This window comes from Carlito syrichta, unplaced genomic scaffold (assembly GCF_000164805.1).
Source record: "Carlito syrichta isolate Samal-C Ts95f unplaced genomic scaffold, Tarsius_syrichta-2.0.1 Scaffold308147, whole genome shotgun sequence".
NCBI lineage: Eukaryota > Metazoa > Chordata > Mammalia > Primates > Tarsiidae > Carlito > Carlito syrichta.
In genome coordinates, this window is record NW_007252243.1 from 259,147 (window position 1) to 276,683 (window position 17,537).

At 44.6% G+C, this 17,537-nt stretch overlaps 1 protein-coding gene across 1 annotated transcript in view; it reads left to right on the plus strand.

Moving 5' to 3' along the window:
• The first annotated feature begins 1,166 nt into the window (after nt 1–1,166).
• Nucleotides 1,167–17,537, plus strand: part of LOC103267481 (neuron navigator 3-like) — a 120,235-nt gene continuing 103,864 nt past the window's right edge. The window contains exon 1 of the mRNA XM_021716064.1: nt 1,167–1,253. Within this exon, the coding sequence (XP_021571739.1) occupies nt 1,167–1,253 (87 nt within the window). The remainder of the gene's footprint in view (nt 1,254–17,537) is intronic.

Consider the following 17,537-nt stretch of genomic DNA (forward strand, 5'->3'; position numbering starts at 1 on the left):
AAATCCTGCAATTCACTGAGGGCATAAACCTTCCTCTCCCAGGTAAGACTTTATATTTACTCCTGAGACTTGGGGGAATAGACTCCAGAGTTCTGAGGGACAGAGAAACCAGGAATCAGGAGGCAATGAGAGAACAGTCCCGTGAAGGGAACCAGCATCCCTGCTAGAAAGCTCCCAGGTGGTACTTGTCACAGAGCATCGGGGTGGATGGCTGGCTTCCGCTCCTGAGACAGAGTCTCTGAAGGTTGGATCTGCCCAAGCATCCTCTTTCCCATTCTTTCTTTCACAGAATCATCCTGTTTTCACAGAAAAAAAGAGGGTGAGAAGCTGAAAACTTACAACTGGGAGGGTCAGCGACCATGAGGGCTGGCCATGTCTTTTAGTTGTATCAGGCCTGCGCCTGCGAGACATGAGAGATGCTTTTGAGAATACTGCAGAAGTGCCGTGGTCTTCTGATTATTTCTTTAAAAGAAAATGTTAACCCTGAGCTCGCCATATTTGTTTTTCATTAAGCTTTCTGGCACAGTTAAAAACAGGTAACCCCTATCTTGAAGACAGGGTATCTTTGTTGCTTTTACACTTAATCAGATAAGATGCCCAATCCAGATGGACCATTTTCTTAAGAATAGTCACACGAGTCAGCATAGAAGTTTCATCACAGAGAACAGACTCCATTCTACTTAATTCAAGAAATGATTCTTATTCTAAGCAAGTAAACACTTTCCGGAATCAATGGGAAGACTGCAGAAATAAACCCTGGGCTGTGCTTCTAAGAACAACATTCAAGTTACACTGCAGTACCCGACAGGCGAGAGGGAGATTGTTTTTTCCACAACGGGCATCGGGAAGCTGCCAATAGCCTCCACACGTGCTGGTTCCAGAGCGACGCCTGCCCACTAGGATCCATTCAAACAGAAAGGAGGTTCACAGCCCACCTCAAATTCGAGTCCCGAGCAAATAATTCTGCCCAGCAGCACCTGAGCCCTACCCAGAACCCTAACTGCAGGGGAGTCTCGGAGATGGAATTTTTAATATTCCAGCCTCTCCTCCATCAAACAGAGGAAGAAACCAACCCACAGTGTGGCCCCACTCCCTAGGGGTTTCCTCAATGAAGTACCACCAAGGAACTGTCTGGAAAATCATGCAGTGAGGATAAGCCAAGCCGAATGGCTGTATCTGTGAGCCCTCGACATGCCGATTATTTGGCAAGCGAGAGCGGGAGACAATTCAACCTCAGCATTGACGTTATTCGGGTCAGAAATTTGAACTCAGAATTGTGGTCCTTTGTTATCTTTTTGTGCTTTGGATTTCTCTTCATTGTTACTTCTATCTTATGTTTTTAAAGTTCTCCAATTTTATTTCAGAAAGTGGGAGGGAGGGTGATATTTCCTAATTATATTCAAGGTCTGAAATCAGAGTGTTAACTAGTGAGAGAGAAATGGTTCCTGGGTTGGGGGATGGGTTTCCTCTGACAGGCATCTCAATTTAAGAATTCTCAGCTCATGCTGAATTTGGCAAACGAGAGCCTTATATGCCTTGTTTTTATTCTGGAATTTGGATGTATGCAATTAACTAAGTGAAAGCTGGTATGCTATATGAATGCGAATTCATGACTCCACATTTAAATAACAACAACTAAGACATTGTTCGCTGGACTGGTTTGCATATGCAAGCAGTGTTTATCTCAGCTACTGGAAACTCGCTGATCGCAGCTGCCTGAAAACTGTCTGGTCTATGAAATTTCCATCCATCTTCATTTGATAATGCTTAGTGATGCAAAATTAATTAGCACTGCAGATCAAGAGATCTGACTCCTAGTTAACGTCTACCTTTAGTTTCTAGAACGGTACAATTAACCCTAAGGGAACTTGTAAAGAATCATCATTTAAGTTGAAACCAAAGGAGAAAACACTGAAACGGGGATGCCTATGTGTGGAGTAGTCTGGGAATGAGTGAGTTTCTGACAAATTAGTACCCAGAGCCTTGTGACTACCATAAGAGCAGTGATCCCTGAGAAGCCCCAAGCAGTGTGTGTTGACCCAGATTCTCTCATGACTAAGACTGTCTTGTTTTCTCTACATTTTTTTCCACTTTCCCATAAGCCTTTTTAAGCTATGTCCTGTTTTTCTACACAGAAATCAACAAGCCATCTCCAAATTTTAAAATCAAGCAGAGAAAGCTCATTGTTTCATCAAGTAATCTTGAGATGCATAAGATGTTCAGACATCGACACTCTGTGCAACCAGAAGCCACGTCCTCTCCCTGCAAACTCACATGGCGTTCTTTTTCAACTCACATGCAGAAATACTAGTTTGGTCTTATTTATGTGGCTATATATTGGAGATTCATATATCTTAAAAGAGAAGCTGTCTCTAAGCCCCCAACCCCAAACCATGGTTAAATTTTAAAATCGCCCCCTATTTTCCAGTGATTTGTTCTGGAAGCCGAATACGCCCTAGAAGTGAACTTGGGCATTTGTGGAAATCCAATAAGGACAATTCAGTAAAGAAAAAAAAAAATCCAACTTTTCTCTTGATTATGAAGATCTGGCCACAAATGATATCACTCTCTGGGTCTTCAACACAGAGTGGCCACCATGAGCTTTTCCTAGAGTGACAAAATCCTTGCAGATCTGAATATGGTCCCATCTTCAGCTTAAGGCTTCCTTCTTCAGTGCTATTGGTTAACTTGTAATCCACTAGCAGGTCTTTATATGCTCCTTAGCAAATACACAGTTCCAGGAAGGGATTCTTAGTGAAACAATGATCAATTAAAGTACATACAATTGTGCATCTCAACTAATTTTTTTTAGGACAGACGTTATTCTGAATCATCAGTTTTGTTATTCATCTGCTTCCCTTTAGTATCTCTCACAGACAATAATTATCAACTGGATAATTTCTCTGAATAATCCAAGAATTAGTCGCCTATGCTTATAGAGTGTTAGGTAACTGGGGAACATTTTTTCCAAGAACAAAGAGCGTTGATATACATTCTACCTGACTAGGTAAACTGATTTAAATGTTATCAAGTCTCACAAACTGTCCAAACTCTTTCGGATGCTTTGTAGTCTCCAAGTCTCAGTGCCTGCCTGAGAATATGGCCGGGGTTCCCAGGTTACCCCTAGCTTCCATGGGAAAAGGCATCCTCCATCCCCAGTAAGAACACCTTTCTTGGATGACTTCATTACCTGGCCCTATAAGGAAGGTAGTCTTTCTCGGCCTTCCCAGAATAAGTGCTGACTCCCCTCGAGAACTTAAGTAGGAAATCCACAAGTCTCTAAATACCAGATTCATCAGTCGTGCTTGGTAACCTTCACATAGGCCCATGGAAGAATTTGCAAGTTCCAACATTGTTTTTCGTAATCTGTTCTGGAGACGGCAGACTGGTTTATTTCATACCCCAATGCCAACGTGCTAACCACAGCTCCTCTGAGCACTGCATCGAGAAGGATTCTGAGATCATATATGAGTTTAATGGGAAAAAAAAAATTGGTCAGACTTTATTTATGCCACTTCTGCTCTGGCCAGTTTTATTGGCAACCATTGTGACCACCTGTGCGCAGGGGACCCTGACAGCACCTCACTTCAGCGGCACTGCCTGTCTTCTGCCGTCTGTCCAGGGACATCCCTGCCCCGTAGTGGGGGATGTTTGTAGGAACCAGCCCAGCCATTGCTGGGGCTGAGAGCCAGGGGGTAAACACTCTGCTTCTATGTTTAGGGTGGACCACACTGGGGAATATTGTATACTGTCCCTCAGATAATCCTCATTGGAATGGAGCCTTGGTCACCTACAACAGTGACCAACTTAGTGATGTATCTACAGACCGGCTGGAGTTCCCACCTTCCCTCCTCATACTCCTTGGTTCCCTACTCCTAGTCTCTGAGATCACTTCCCAAAGTAAATTATTTGTGTAAGAGTTCTTCTCTCAAGTTATTCTTTTTTGGGGAGGGGAGGGAGGGGTAGAGGGGGCTGGGTGGAAGGGGGTACAAAGCTAAGAAAAATGTCATGCTAAGTTGTTGGGGTTAGCCATAGGTGAGAGTTTCCTGAGGAGTTCTGTCTCTTAGGCCACAGAGTTGCCACTCCTAGCCTCTTCTAGTCTTTCAATGATTTAAACCCCGAAGATACTGATTTCGCTGAAGCTGTTTGGTTGGCGAAAGTTGTTCATCATCATGTAACGTTTTAGAGTCCACAATGTGTTTTGTTTAACTCCAAGTTCAATCTTTGGCTCATTACCTTCAAAAACGAAGACAGATTTCTCATGCTCATCATCATCAATAATATCAGTGACCTTTTCTGGGTGTATTCTCTGCGTGTGTTTTTTTAGAGCACCATTTAAATCCTGGAAAGGGTCAAGGAAAAGAAAAAAAAAAAGAAATCTGTTTCCAGGACTAAAATATAAATGCCAAAGAAAACAGGGGAGGGAGAGGGGAGGATGATGAGAGGCTGATTAATGGGCACAAATATATGTTTAGAAGAAATAATACCTGGTGTTTGATAGATCAGCAGCGTGACTATAGTTAACTTTAAATGATTGTACATTTCAAAACAGTTGGAAGAGAATAATTTGAATGCTCCTAACACAAAGAGAAGATAAATATTTAAGATGCTGGATATCCCTATCACCCTGATTTGATTACATGAGTGTATCAAATTATTACATGTATCAAGAAAATATGTACTGCTATGATGTAGCAATAAAAATAGACAATTTTTCTTTTAAAGCCCCAAGGGCGAAGTTAAAATAATAGTATGGGGTGAACTTCTTTCGGATCCCCTCCTACTGTGAGAGCTTTTCTGTCTTCTTAGTAAATCCTACTTCCTCACCTTCCATTAAAAAATAAACATAAAAAATAGTATGAAATTGTGTGTTATAAAAACTGAATAAATGGTACAAAGAAAAAATTATTCTATTTAGAGTGACTCTTTAGGGAAGAGGGGAACTTGCATGGAATATCCAAAAAAGGACTGACTAGACAGAGGAATAGAAACAGAATTCCAAGCCAGGCTCGGTGGCTCAGCCTGTAATCCCACGCCTTGGGAGGCTGAGGTGAGTGGATTGCCTGAGCCCGTGGGTTCAAGACCTGCCTGGGCAACTTGGTGAGACCTCATCTCTACAATAAATCAAAAAATTAGCTCGGCGTGGTAGCATGTGCCTGTAATTCCAGCTACTTGGAAGGCTGAGGCGGAAGGATCACCGGAGTCCCAGCAGGTCGAGGCTACAGTAGCCGAGAGCGGCCACTGCACTCCAGTCTGGGCGACAGAATGAGACTCCAACTCAAAAAAAAAAGAAAGAAAGAAAGAGAATTCCAGGCGGAGAACCTGGTTAGTAAACGTGAGCATGAACATGCACATGGCATGGTCAGGCATTCGTCAGGCAATGAGCTAAGCAGAGAAGATAATTATGGAAATAGAGGGAGAGGCATTTAGAGAGACAGACAGGGACTAGACCATGAAGGAAGATAAACAACAGGATAAGATGCCTGGATGTTCATTCTATGAGCCATCCGGTCTATGTGTTGACTCAAACGCTATCAACAACCCATGTGCACCAGGAGTAATAGAGGACATTTCAGACAATACAGATGAACACAAGGAAGACGGCAGTCTGCTCTTGAACCACACAACAGCTTCTCAAGAATCTCAGAAAGGATAAAGCGTGAAGGTGTGACCTTTAAATGTTTGAAAGCAGGGACAATACACCGAAATCAGCATGTCGGAGAGTCTCTGCACTCCCATGTTCGTGGTAGCAATATTCACGATGGTCAAGACATGGAATCCACCTGTGTCCATCAACAGATGGATGACAGGGTAAATACAGACCACATAAAGGCTTTAAGCAGAAGAGAGTTCTGTCATTTGTGACCCCATGGAGGAACCTACAGGACATTCTGCTAAGTCAAACACACCAGAAAGACAAATACTGCGTGATCTCAAATCCTCTCATGATGTGAAATGTGAAAAAGTCAAACTCACAGAAGCAGAGAGTAGGATGGTGGTTACCAGGGGCTAGAGATGTGGGGAAGAATTGGGAGATGTTGGTAAAAGGATACAAAATTTCAGGTGGACAAGAGGAATACTTTCAAGAGATCCATTGTACAACACGGTGACTCTAGCTATCAACAATTCGTTGTGTACTTGTCAATGACACATAGAGTAGATTTTAAGTGTTCTCACCACAAATACGTGATAAGTATGCGAGGTCACACCTGTGTTAATTAGCTTGTTCGCCATTCCACAATGTACACATATTTCGAAACATCATTATTGTGCACCATAAATACAACTTTTTTTTTTTTTTTTGAGTTGAGGAGTCTCACTCTGTAACCCAGGCTGGAATGCAGTGGCACAATCACGACCACCACAGCCACAGCATGCTGGGTTTAGGTATTTCTTCCACCTCAGCCTTCCAGGTAGCTGGAACCACAGGTATGTGCCACCATATCTGACTAATTTTTTTTTAATTGTAGAAATGATGTCTTGCCTTGTGGCCCAAGCTGGTCTCAAACCCCTGGGCTCAGACAATCTTCTCACCACTGACTACTAAAGTGTTGGAATTACAGGCGTGAGCTACCATGCCTGGCTATAAATACAGTTTTTATTTCTCAGTTAGGAAATGTTTGTTAAAAAGAAAGCAGGGAAGACAAACACTGTCTTTTAGCTCCAGCCTGAATAGGCATGGATTTTCCTGAACACAGTCACGATATTTTTTAAGGTAATCATTACTTCTCAATTCTAAGTCAGAGAATGCTTCCAACACGTTTACAAGGCATTAAAGGCTTAACCACTGAATGGATCAATGTGTTTTAAAAAATGATAAAATAAGCCAGGCTCGGTGGCTCAGCCTGTAATTCCCCGCCTTGGGGAGGCTGAGGTGAGTGGATTGCCTGAGCCCGCGGGTTCGAGACCCGCCTGGGCAGGCGAGACCTCATCTCTACAATAAATCAAAAAATTAGCCAGGTGTGGTAGCGTGCACCTGTAGTTCCAGCTACTTGGAAGGCTGAGGCGGAAGGATTGCCGGAGCCCAGCAGGTGGAGGCTGCACTCCAGTCTGGGTGACAGAGTGAGACTCCAACTCAAAAAAAAAAAAAATGACAAAATAATTATGTAGGCAAGGCTAGAAAAGGAAAAAAGCTTTAAAATCTGCAGTGGGAAGATAGATTGAGATTGCTGCCTCATACTTTTTCCTTCTTATTTTATGTTTTTGATTCTGAAATATATCATTCACTCAACAAATGTTCTTTGAATGCTGACTGTCTATCATGGGAGATTATCAGAAGTACAGGTATGAAGTCAAAGCTCACTCCAATTTCCACTCTGCCATTTACTGGCATTTGATTTTAGCAAACCATATATAAAACCGGAATTTATTTATAAAAACTGTGTATTTATTCTTTCATGTTTAAACTTCAGTCACCTTCAGTGTCCTCTCGTTTGATAGAATACACCTATTGAGATGCTTTCTTCACTGCTCAAAACAGCTTTTTTTTTTTGGAGTTGGAGTCTCACTCTGTCACCCAGACTGAAGTGCAGTGGCCGCTCCCGGCCACCACAGCCTCGACCTGCTGGGCTCCGGCGATCCTTCCACCTCAGCCTTCCAAATACCTGGAACTACAGGCGAGCGCTACCACTCCCGGCTGATTTTTTGATTTATTGTAGAGATGAGGTCTCGCTGCCCAGGCGTGTCTCAAACCCGCGGGCTCAGGCCATCCACTCACCTCAGCCTCCCAAAGGCGCAGGATTACAGGTTGAGCCACCGAGCCCGGCTCAAAGCAGCTTTTGAACTCATCCATTTTGATGTCATTTAGTGCTTCCACCCTTTTTTGTTTCACCTCTTCCACATCAGCAAATCGTTTCCCTTTGAGGATGTTTTTCTTGGGGGGGAGGGAATGTCACTCAGGACGAGATTGGATGACTAGGGAGGGTGGAGCATGGGGTTCAGGCTGTTTTGGGTGAATAGCTGCTGAACGCTCAGGGTGGTGTGGGCAGGTGTGCTCGTAAATCACCCATCGTGAAATGGGCAAATACATCGAAAGAATTTCCAAAAACATTTTCACTGAAGCCGAATGCAGTCTCTCAAAACAATGCTAGCTGGTACACTGATTGCCAATGGGGTCCTAGAACACCGACCTGGCGGGGGAAGCTTGTCCTACAAGGGACCCACCTCCAATTTTCCTTTTCATCTCAATTTCCTTTCTGTAAAAATGGGAGAAAATAGTATCCTCCTCAAAGTCTATTGTAAGAATCATGCCTTTAAAAGTCCTACAATAAGTGACCAATTAATGGAAGTTGAAAAATTAACTGGTGTCATTTTTCATAATGTATAATAGGGCATTCACTAATTTCCTAGCTATAATTTCAACAATTATGATAAGCTCTGCTACAGAAATAATTTTAGTTAGAATTTAAATGTCTCTATTAAATCTTTAAATTTCCATGCTTAAATTCTGACTTGTCATTTACAGATGGCCTATCCAGTTTTCGTGGATCAAGGTCTTCCCCTCTGACTTGGAAAGAAAATGACAAACGGAGTCACACATTTGTTTCACATGATTCTGCTCGGATCACTTGGGAAATATGCTTGCTAGCTCCTCAAGTCATTTGAGAAGTGTCTCGAGCAATCTTGCAATTCACAACCACTATTATACGGATTTTCTCATTCAGTTCGGAGTTTAATGCTTCAAGATCAGTGATTTAAGCTTTTAGTAAACTGTCATTATTGATTCTATTACAACTTTAGAATCATGGCACTGAGAGAAAAAAATGATAAAGTCTCAAGCCTATAAATTTTCTATGCTGAAAAAGAAGTATTTTAATACTAAATTAGATTTTTTTAGGCAGAGATGATGCAACTGATAAAAATTTCAAAAATCAGCAGGACCCCTAATACTCATTAATGAGTCCATTGTCTGATGGCATGTGACGACCTTTTACCTTGGTGCATGTTGGAAAACTACTTGTGATATTATCAAAAGGCATTTTTTAATCTACAGAATAACAAAAACCCATCAGAAACATAATATCCCTAGTTTCAAGAGTCATTCTTGTCTGAAGATGGAAGAAAATCTACCAAATTTACCCATAGTGGCTGTGTCCTCCATCCATTAGAAAGGACGGGAAGCCGGGCTCGGTGGCTCAGCCTGTAATCCCGCGCCTTTGGGAGGCTGAGGTGAGTGGATTGCCTGAGCCCGCGGGTTCGAGACCCGCCTGGGCAGTGAGACCTCATCTCTACAATAAATCAAAAAATTAGCCGGGCGTGGTAGCACGCGCCTGTAATTCCGGCTACTCGGAATGCGGAGGCGGAGGATCGCCGGAGCCCAGCAGGTCGAGGCTGCGGTGGCCGGGAGCGGCCACTGCACTCCAGTCTGGGCGACAGAGTGAGACTCCAACTCAAAAAAAAAAAAAAAAAAGAAAGGACGGGAAAGAAACGTGGCAAAATGTGGTTTCAAGCAGTAGCTGGAGGCGTCTCACACACCTATTTGCACTTTACAGGGTCTCTTGCAAAAGATCCTGCAGGAGCGAGTGTTTTCTTCACAAAAGGCGGAACCCGTCTCTGCTCAAAACCAACATGGCTAGGTTGAAAATTTCAGCAACATCTGTGAATATCTCGGCAACCCCATCAGCAGGAACAGGCAGTAATTGAGCAACCAGATAAGTGAGGAAGATGACTCTCCAGAGAACTCCCGAGTGCAGGATCGGCTGTGGGGGCTGGTGCGATCAGATGACTCAGGCTGTGCCCCCAAGTCTGCAGTTTCCTTCTCCAAGTATGAAGCCCACCATTGTGGCTGCTGCTGTAAACCACCTCGGTCCGAACCTGCCACTCACCTGCTGCCCCCCTCAAAGAGGTCTTCATACTCCCCAAGTCTGTTATCAACTTTCACAGCTTATCTTGGCTCCTGCTGCTAGCTATTTCTGGAATGCCTTTGGCCATCATCTCTCTTGGAGAAAGCCTACCCATTCTTCTAGATTCCACCGGCATCCTTATCCCCCTCTGAATCCCTGTTAGACACCCACTCTGCCTTCCAGGTGCACATAATGGAACAGTTTGTCATTTGCCTTTTGTTAGGGGCCGAACTGTGCCTCCCCCTCAAAACAGAAACTGTATATTGAAGTCCTAAGACCCAGTGCCTCAGTATGTAATTGTACTGGAAGACAGAGTCCTTAAAGATGTAATTATGAGCCGGGCTCGGTGGCTCAGTCTGTAATCCCACGCCTTTGGGAGGCTGAGGTGAGTGGATTGCCTGAGCCCGAGGGTTCAAGACCCGCCTGGGCAACTTGGCGAGACCTCATCTCTCCAATAAATCAAAAAATGAGCCAGGCGTGGTAGTACGCATCTGTAGTTCCAGCTACTTGGACGGCTGAGGCGGAAGGATTGCCGGAGCCCAGCAGGTCGAGGCTGCGGTGGCCGGGAGCGGCCACTGCACTTCAGTCTGGGTGACAGAGTAAGACTCCAACTCAGAAAAAATAAAATAAAATAAAAAATAAAGAGGTAAGTATGGTTAAATGGGACTTTAGGGTAGATCCTTGTCCAAGATGTCTCTTGTCTTTCTAAGACAGGTGGCCCCAGATCCCAAGCCACACAGCAGGAGGTGAGCAAGGGCGAGTGGAACTTCATCTGTATTTACAGGCCTCCCCCACCAACCATCGCTCATATGTCTGCCTGAGCTCTGCCTTCTGTCAGACCAACAGCGGCATTAGGAACGTGAGCCCTGTTGTGAACTGCGCGTGCAAGGGATCTAGGTTGCAGGCTCCTTTTGAGAATTTAATACCTGATGATCTGAGGTGGAGCTGAGGTGGTGAGGCTAGTGCTGGGGAGTGGCTGCAAATACAGATGAACATCAGCAGTGAGGTCTGACTGCACAGACACCATCCTAAATCCATTGCTTGCAGACTCATATCAAAACCGTATCAGCAAGTGGCAAGTGAGTTGATGTTCTTCAGTTGTACAGCTGCATCTAGGGGCAGGCTTTCAGTCAGCAGCTGACACATTTGAGTCTGCACATGGCCTGCCCAGTATTTTATTTACCATTACTATCTGTGCCTCTTTTTTTAATGATGAGTTGTATAGTTCTTTCATTATATATTACAATGTAATAATAATAGAAATAAAGTGCACGATGCATGTTATATGGTTGAATCATCCTGAAACCACCCCACCTCCCCAGTCAGTGGAAAAATGGTCTTCTATGAAACTGGTCCCTGATGCCGAAAAGGTTGGGGACCACTGCTCTAAGAGAAGGAGATGAGGACACACACACACGCCGAAGGAGGGAGGTGTGAGGACATCAGGAGAAGGTGGCCATCTACAAGGCAGGGACAGAGACCTCAGAAGAAACCAGCCTGCCAACACGGTGGTCTTGGAGGTCTAGCCTCCAGAGCAGTGAGAAAATCCAGCTCTGTTACTTAAGTCACCCTGTCTGCTGTACTGTGTCATGGCAGCCCACGCTGACTAATACATCATTCTAGCTTCCCTGCTAGAATATGAGGTCCTCGCCTGAGTTGGGTGGCTCAGTCTGTCACCCCAGCACATTGGGAGGCTGAAGCAAGGGGATTGCCTGAACCTGCGGGTTTGAGACCAGCCTGGGCAATTTGGCAAGACCTCGTCTCTACAATAAATCAAAAATTAGCTGGGTGTGGTAGCGCGCACCTGTAGTTCTGGCTATTTGGAAAGCTGAGGCGGAAGGATCGCTGGAGCCCAGAAGGTCATTGCAGGGGTGGCTGTGAGCATGCCACTGCACTTCAACCTGGGCAACAGAGTGAGACTCCAACTCAAAAAAAAAAAAAAAGAAAAGAAAAAAATATATATATGAGTTCCTCAAGATCTGGCGCAGTCTCGTAATATATACTCACTAAGTGAGTTTTTGTGTTTGTTTTTAGAGGCATGATCTTGCTCTGTTGCTCAGGCTGGAGTGCAGAGGTGCAGTCATAGCTCACTGCAGCCTCTAACTCCTGGTTCCAGCAGTCCTCCCACCTCAGCCTCCCAAGTAGCTGGAATGACAGGCATGCATCAGCACATCCAGCTATTTTATTTTATTTTATTATGTTTTTCCAGAGACAGGGACTCACTCTGTTGCCCAGGTTGGTCTCGAATGCTTCATCGTAAGTGATCCTCCCACCTCAGTATCCCAAAGTGCTGGGATTACAGTCGTGAGTCACTGCATTGGACAACTCACTACATACTTGAGTGAATGAAGCTGAAGCTGAAAGAAGCAGAAAAGGCATTTAAGAAAGAAGTAGGCGGGGCACAGTGGCTCAGCCTGTAATCTCAGCATTTTGGGATGCTGAGGGGAAAGGAATGTCTGAGCCTGGGGATTCGAGACCAGTCCCCCGGGCAACTTGGTGAGAACTCATCTCTACAATAAATCAAAAATAAGCCAGGCATGGTAGTGCACAGCTGTAGTTCCAGCTACTTGGAAGGCTGAGGTGGAAGGATCGCCTGAGCCCAGAAAGTCGACACTGGTGTGGCTGTGAGCATGCCACTGCACTCCGGCCAGGGCCGTGGAGTGAGACTTCACCTCAAAAAAAAGTAGACGAAAGTGTTAAACACACTGGCAGAATGTCAGCCACTCACCTCATCAAGAAGTTAAAACCATTCACCTTATCTTTTGTTCATGGCAAATCTGATTTTTTTATTATTTTTTATTTTATTTTTATTTATTTATTTATTTTGAATTGGAGTCTTACTCTGTTGCCCGGGCTGGAACACAGTGGCACACTCACGGGCACCCCAGGGTTGACCTGCTGGGCTCCCGTGATCCTTCTGCCTCAGCCTTCCAAGTAGCCGGAACTACAGGGGCGCGACCACACCCAGTTAATTTTTTGATTTATTATAGAGATGAGGTCTCCCCAAGTTGCCTGGGTGGGTCTTGAACCCGCGGGCTCAGGCAATCCACTCGTCTCGGCCTCCCAAAGTGCTCATACTCCAGGCTGAGCCAGTGAGCCCGACCACAAATCTAACTTTGTAAATACAAGGATTTCAGAATGAGAAAAGAGACGGCTGCTGAACAAGGTTACTCCTGTTCCACTGCTCAATATCCTCAGCGGAGACCAGAGAGGAGACCGTAAATACCCCAGTAGCTGGCCTCAGCAGGCAGTCTTGTCAATCTCAAAAGTGAACTGGGGTTGGTATTATGTGTGTTTGTAAATGTTTTCATCTCACACTCTGAGCATACCGGCCCTCTCGGTGGATGAGGAAAACCTGAGATGAGTGTCCATCCTCTCCATATGAGCATGCAAGGTCTTTATTCTTTGGAGGGTTCTTCTGGTCTTGCGAATCTTGCCTGGTGTGCTAAATTTATTTCCCAATTACCGACAACGAATGGCGTCCACGGTAGAGCACTGTCTGTTACAGAATCTAAAGAGACACCATGCTCCCAACACTACAGGAAATGTTGTGAACCAGTGGCCAGTTAGTTAGAATAAAATAAGACTTCGATATCAATCGCTGTTCACCCCTCAGTGACTGCGGTGACCACTGAGGTATATTGGCAAGATCACTGAGTTTGAGATATAAAGACCCATATATAAATCCGATGGTATCTACTTAGAAGTTGAGTGGCCTTGAACGAGCACCTTCACCTCTCTAAGGTTCATTTTCTTCATGGTGATGTTAAATGGCTAGATTAATGCTTGAGTCGCAGCTTGGCAATATGAAACAAATAAGGGAATATTTACGAAAGCAGTTCATAAAGCGTAAGGCACTGCTATTACTAATTATACCACTACTAAACCATGTGTTACACAAGGCTTTTTGCAGTGATGTTTGTGTCCCAAACTCACTTCAGGTTCTTACTTGGAATGAACCGTTTCGTTTCTTGCATTTCCTAGGCCGCATGCCAAGACTCTGGTTACAAAGGATCCCTCTAAATACAGTGCCACTCAAGATCCAGAGGAGATACAATCTATCTTCTTTGTTTTTCTGTAGATTCTCTCTTCCATCTGAGTGAGTTCCAGTTTTGAAGAGAAACTCCTCTCCCTGAGTGGTAAACCCACTCCACTTATAGAAACAATGCAGTTTTCCTGCCCAAATAGAAGTCACTTCTGATAAATATCATTATAGAGTCCCCTGAAACTGAGATGTAGAGTTCACTCGTGCAATGATTTTCATTACTGTTACATATTGATTTGTAATTTACTTGGTAAGCAGGTTATAAACAGGAATGTTGACAAGGAGAATAAAAGAGTTAAATGAGTATAATGAACACATCATTGTAAAAACACTTGCAACAGTCAGGATATGTTCACTCAAGGTGCAGTCACAAACAATTCCAAAATCTTAGTGGTTTAGAACAGCCAGAGGTGTATTTCCCATTTGTGCCACATGTTCGACGTAGGCCAGCTGGAGGGCTCTACCCATCACAGTCACTCAAGGAGCCAGACATTGCAGCAGCCGCCATCTTGAACATGGACAGCCATTGCTTTGACAGCCTGACACGAGTCACTTCTATCAAAATTCATTGGCCAAGAACAGCCTGAAAAACCTAGCAAGATCCCATCTCTACCAAAAAGAAAAAAGAAATAGCTGGGCCTGCTGGTGCATATCTCAGGAGGCTGAGGTGGGAGGATTGCTTGGGCCCAGGAGTTCAAGGTTACAGTGAGCTATGGTCATGCTACTACACTCCAGCATGGATGACACAGTGAGATCCTGTCCCTGAAAATTAGAAGAAGGAGGAGGAAGAGGAAGAGGAGGAGGAGAAGGAGAAGAAGAATTCCTTGGCCAGAACTTGTCACATGACCCTACCCAACCAGGAAGTGCCTGAAGTATAGTCCTAGAAGCCCTGGTAGGGGGTGATAGCCAGAAATATTTGAAGAAAAGTGCTAATGACCACTTGAGTACTTAGAGTACAAGTGTGCAAACAATTTATGCATGGCTAAGTGAAACGGTTTTGCTAAATTAAATTTCTTCTTCACATACAGGAATATACTTTTGAGATACCAAACCAATATATTTTGCTTTCCAAGTCCTCCGTTGTCCCATGGCTTGGCTGCACATTGGCACATGGCCCTCAGCACTGCAGGGGGATATCAGTTGTGGCCGGGGCCACGAGATAATTGTCCATCTTGGAAACTTCAGTTGACTTCTCCGCGTAAGAAATAAGACAATCGTTTTGGAGGCTGGCTTTGTTGAAAGCCAGTACATGGTAGATATGGGTGACAGTCTTTTACTACCATGTAGAGGAGAAACCCTATTGATTTCTTGGGCAAAACAGGAAAGACAGGGATGTAAACAATAAAACTCCATCAATAAGACTAAATAAGGAGTGCCACAGAAGCGTAGAAGAGCAGTGATTCCTGTCTTGGTGGGTATGGTTGGCACCTTGGGATGAAGTTTTACAGAGAAGAAGGCATTCAAGTCATGTTAAGAAGACACGATTTTCACTCCTGCACCATCCTTTCTAGAATATTCTAGAATAGTCTTCCTTTCTAGAATATTCCTTCTCTGCCCAGACACAGAAGGATGCAGGATGCTGTGAAGGAGGAAGAGATGTGCAGGGGTTGTAAGAAGAGTATTCCAGATGGAAGAACACATATATACAAAGTCATGAAAACACAGGTTATATTTCATATAGTGTTGGTGATTTCAGTCAAGAGTGTATCCTGGCGAAAAATGGCAGGCGACGTCACCGAAGGGACATCAGGGCTGCATTGTGGAGACTAGTCACAGCTAAAGGAAGCACAAGAGGCTTATCTAGATAGAATCAGATTTTGTGTTAGGTCCATATGTTGCTTCTGTGCCGAGAAAAGTGTGGTGACAGGAGGTTTCTGCGATCGTTGGGTCAAAACACAAAGAGGACTGAAACTAGGGTCACATGGCAGGTAGTGAAAGAGGGGAAGTGCTTGAAAGACAGTCAGGTTGGGGACAGTGGCTCAAACCTGTCATCCCAGCCCTTCGGGAGGCCGAGGCAAGAGGATTTGCCTGAGCTCAGGAGGTCGAGACCAGCCTGGGCAACTTGGCAAGACCTCGTGTCTACAATAAATCAAAAAATTAACTGGGCGTGGTAGTGCATGCCTGTCATTCCAGCTACTTGGAAAGCTGAGGCGGAAGGATCGCCTGAGCCCAGCAGGTCAAAGCTGCAGTGGCCATGAGCGTGCCACTGCACGCCAGCCTGGCCTCAGGCTCAAAAAAAAAAAAGAAGGAAAGAAAGACAGTCAGAGGCAGAAGCCACAGAGCCTGGTCCATTGGAAGGAAGGAGTAGAGGAAAACAGAGAAGGAAAGGGGACTGGATGAACCCTGAGGTTGGGAGCCTGGGTAGGGGTGGCGTGGCCCATCGAGGTAGAGACAGAGGAGCACCAGACTTGGAGTGCAGAATAGGGGAGATGTGGATTTCCATGCAGTGTGTCACGTGGATGTTCAGATGGGTCCTGGGTGAAGAGCTAGACACACAGAGGCCAGCAAGGTGCTTTTCCACACTCCATAGCATCAAGGGAACAAGGACATGACCATGAGGCTACCCTTCAGATGCTCCTGCAAGATACTCTGATTTTCAAGAAGATGGGAAGAAGAAAGCGCCTTGCAGACTCCGCCCTATGAGAGGAGCGCCGGCTCTGTGGCGCCCACGATTAGAGGGAGAACTTACTTCTCCCCTCGCGTTTCCTTCCAAATGTGATTAGCATCGTGCTTGTGGCTTCTCTGCCCCTTCACTGCCCTTAACCCAGGGAGGTATAACCTGTGTGTTCCAACCAGGACATCTGTGAAGGATAACGTAGGTGCCTGGCTGAGTCCCTCTTTCCTCTCAGGAGTGAGCCTGTCTGTGGTCCTCTGAGCTCTCCGGACATCTCCTTGGACAGGCTCTGCTGAGACTGAGAAGTTTTGTCCCAGCCACTGTTGTGGGCATTGGGTGGGCAAGTCGTCCCAGCTCTAGGGTTTAATTAGCAAGCTCTTTGAAGCTCAATCTAACTTAGTATTCCAACTCAGCTGTTATCAGGAATAAAAAGACGTATTCTCTAATTGGTACTTATTTGTCTTACCAGTTCAGAACTCAGATGGGAAAAAGAGATCATGCTTATCGGATCACCTTGAGACTCTGTCAGCAGAATCTTGTGCAGGAGTAGGCTGTGGGTTTGTTTGTTTGTTTGTTTGTTTGTTTGTTTTACTGGCAGGAGCTGCAATAGGGTCTCTGCTTCTGAGGGACAATTTATGTACTGATCTTAGACATGTGATCTCCAGTCTGGATTCTATGGTCTTCCTAGACATTTTGTGAGCTGAAATATATCTTTCAATAAATGTCTTTTTTAAAAATTGTCTACAATTAGTTTTGTGATCAAGAGCCCTCACCAATAGACTATCATTCAGACGGTAGGGTAATTTGGGGTTATGAATATACAGTCACTGTAGCTAGAACAGATGAATGGTGAGTTGCAGTGATTCTAGAAAAGGCATGGTAGAGGTTTTCAGGAGGAAAAGACAGAGAAAAAGAGTAGTGAAGTATTAATATCTTAGGGAGAGAGTACCTTTAGTTTCAAGAAGTCTTTCTCTTCCCAAGATTTTTTTTTTTTTTTTTTTTGAGTGGAGGCTCACTCTGTCGCCCAGACTGGAGT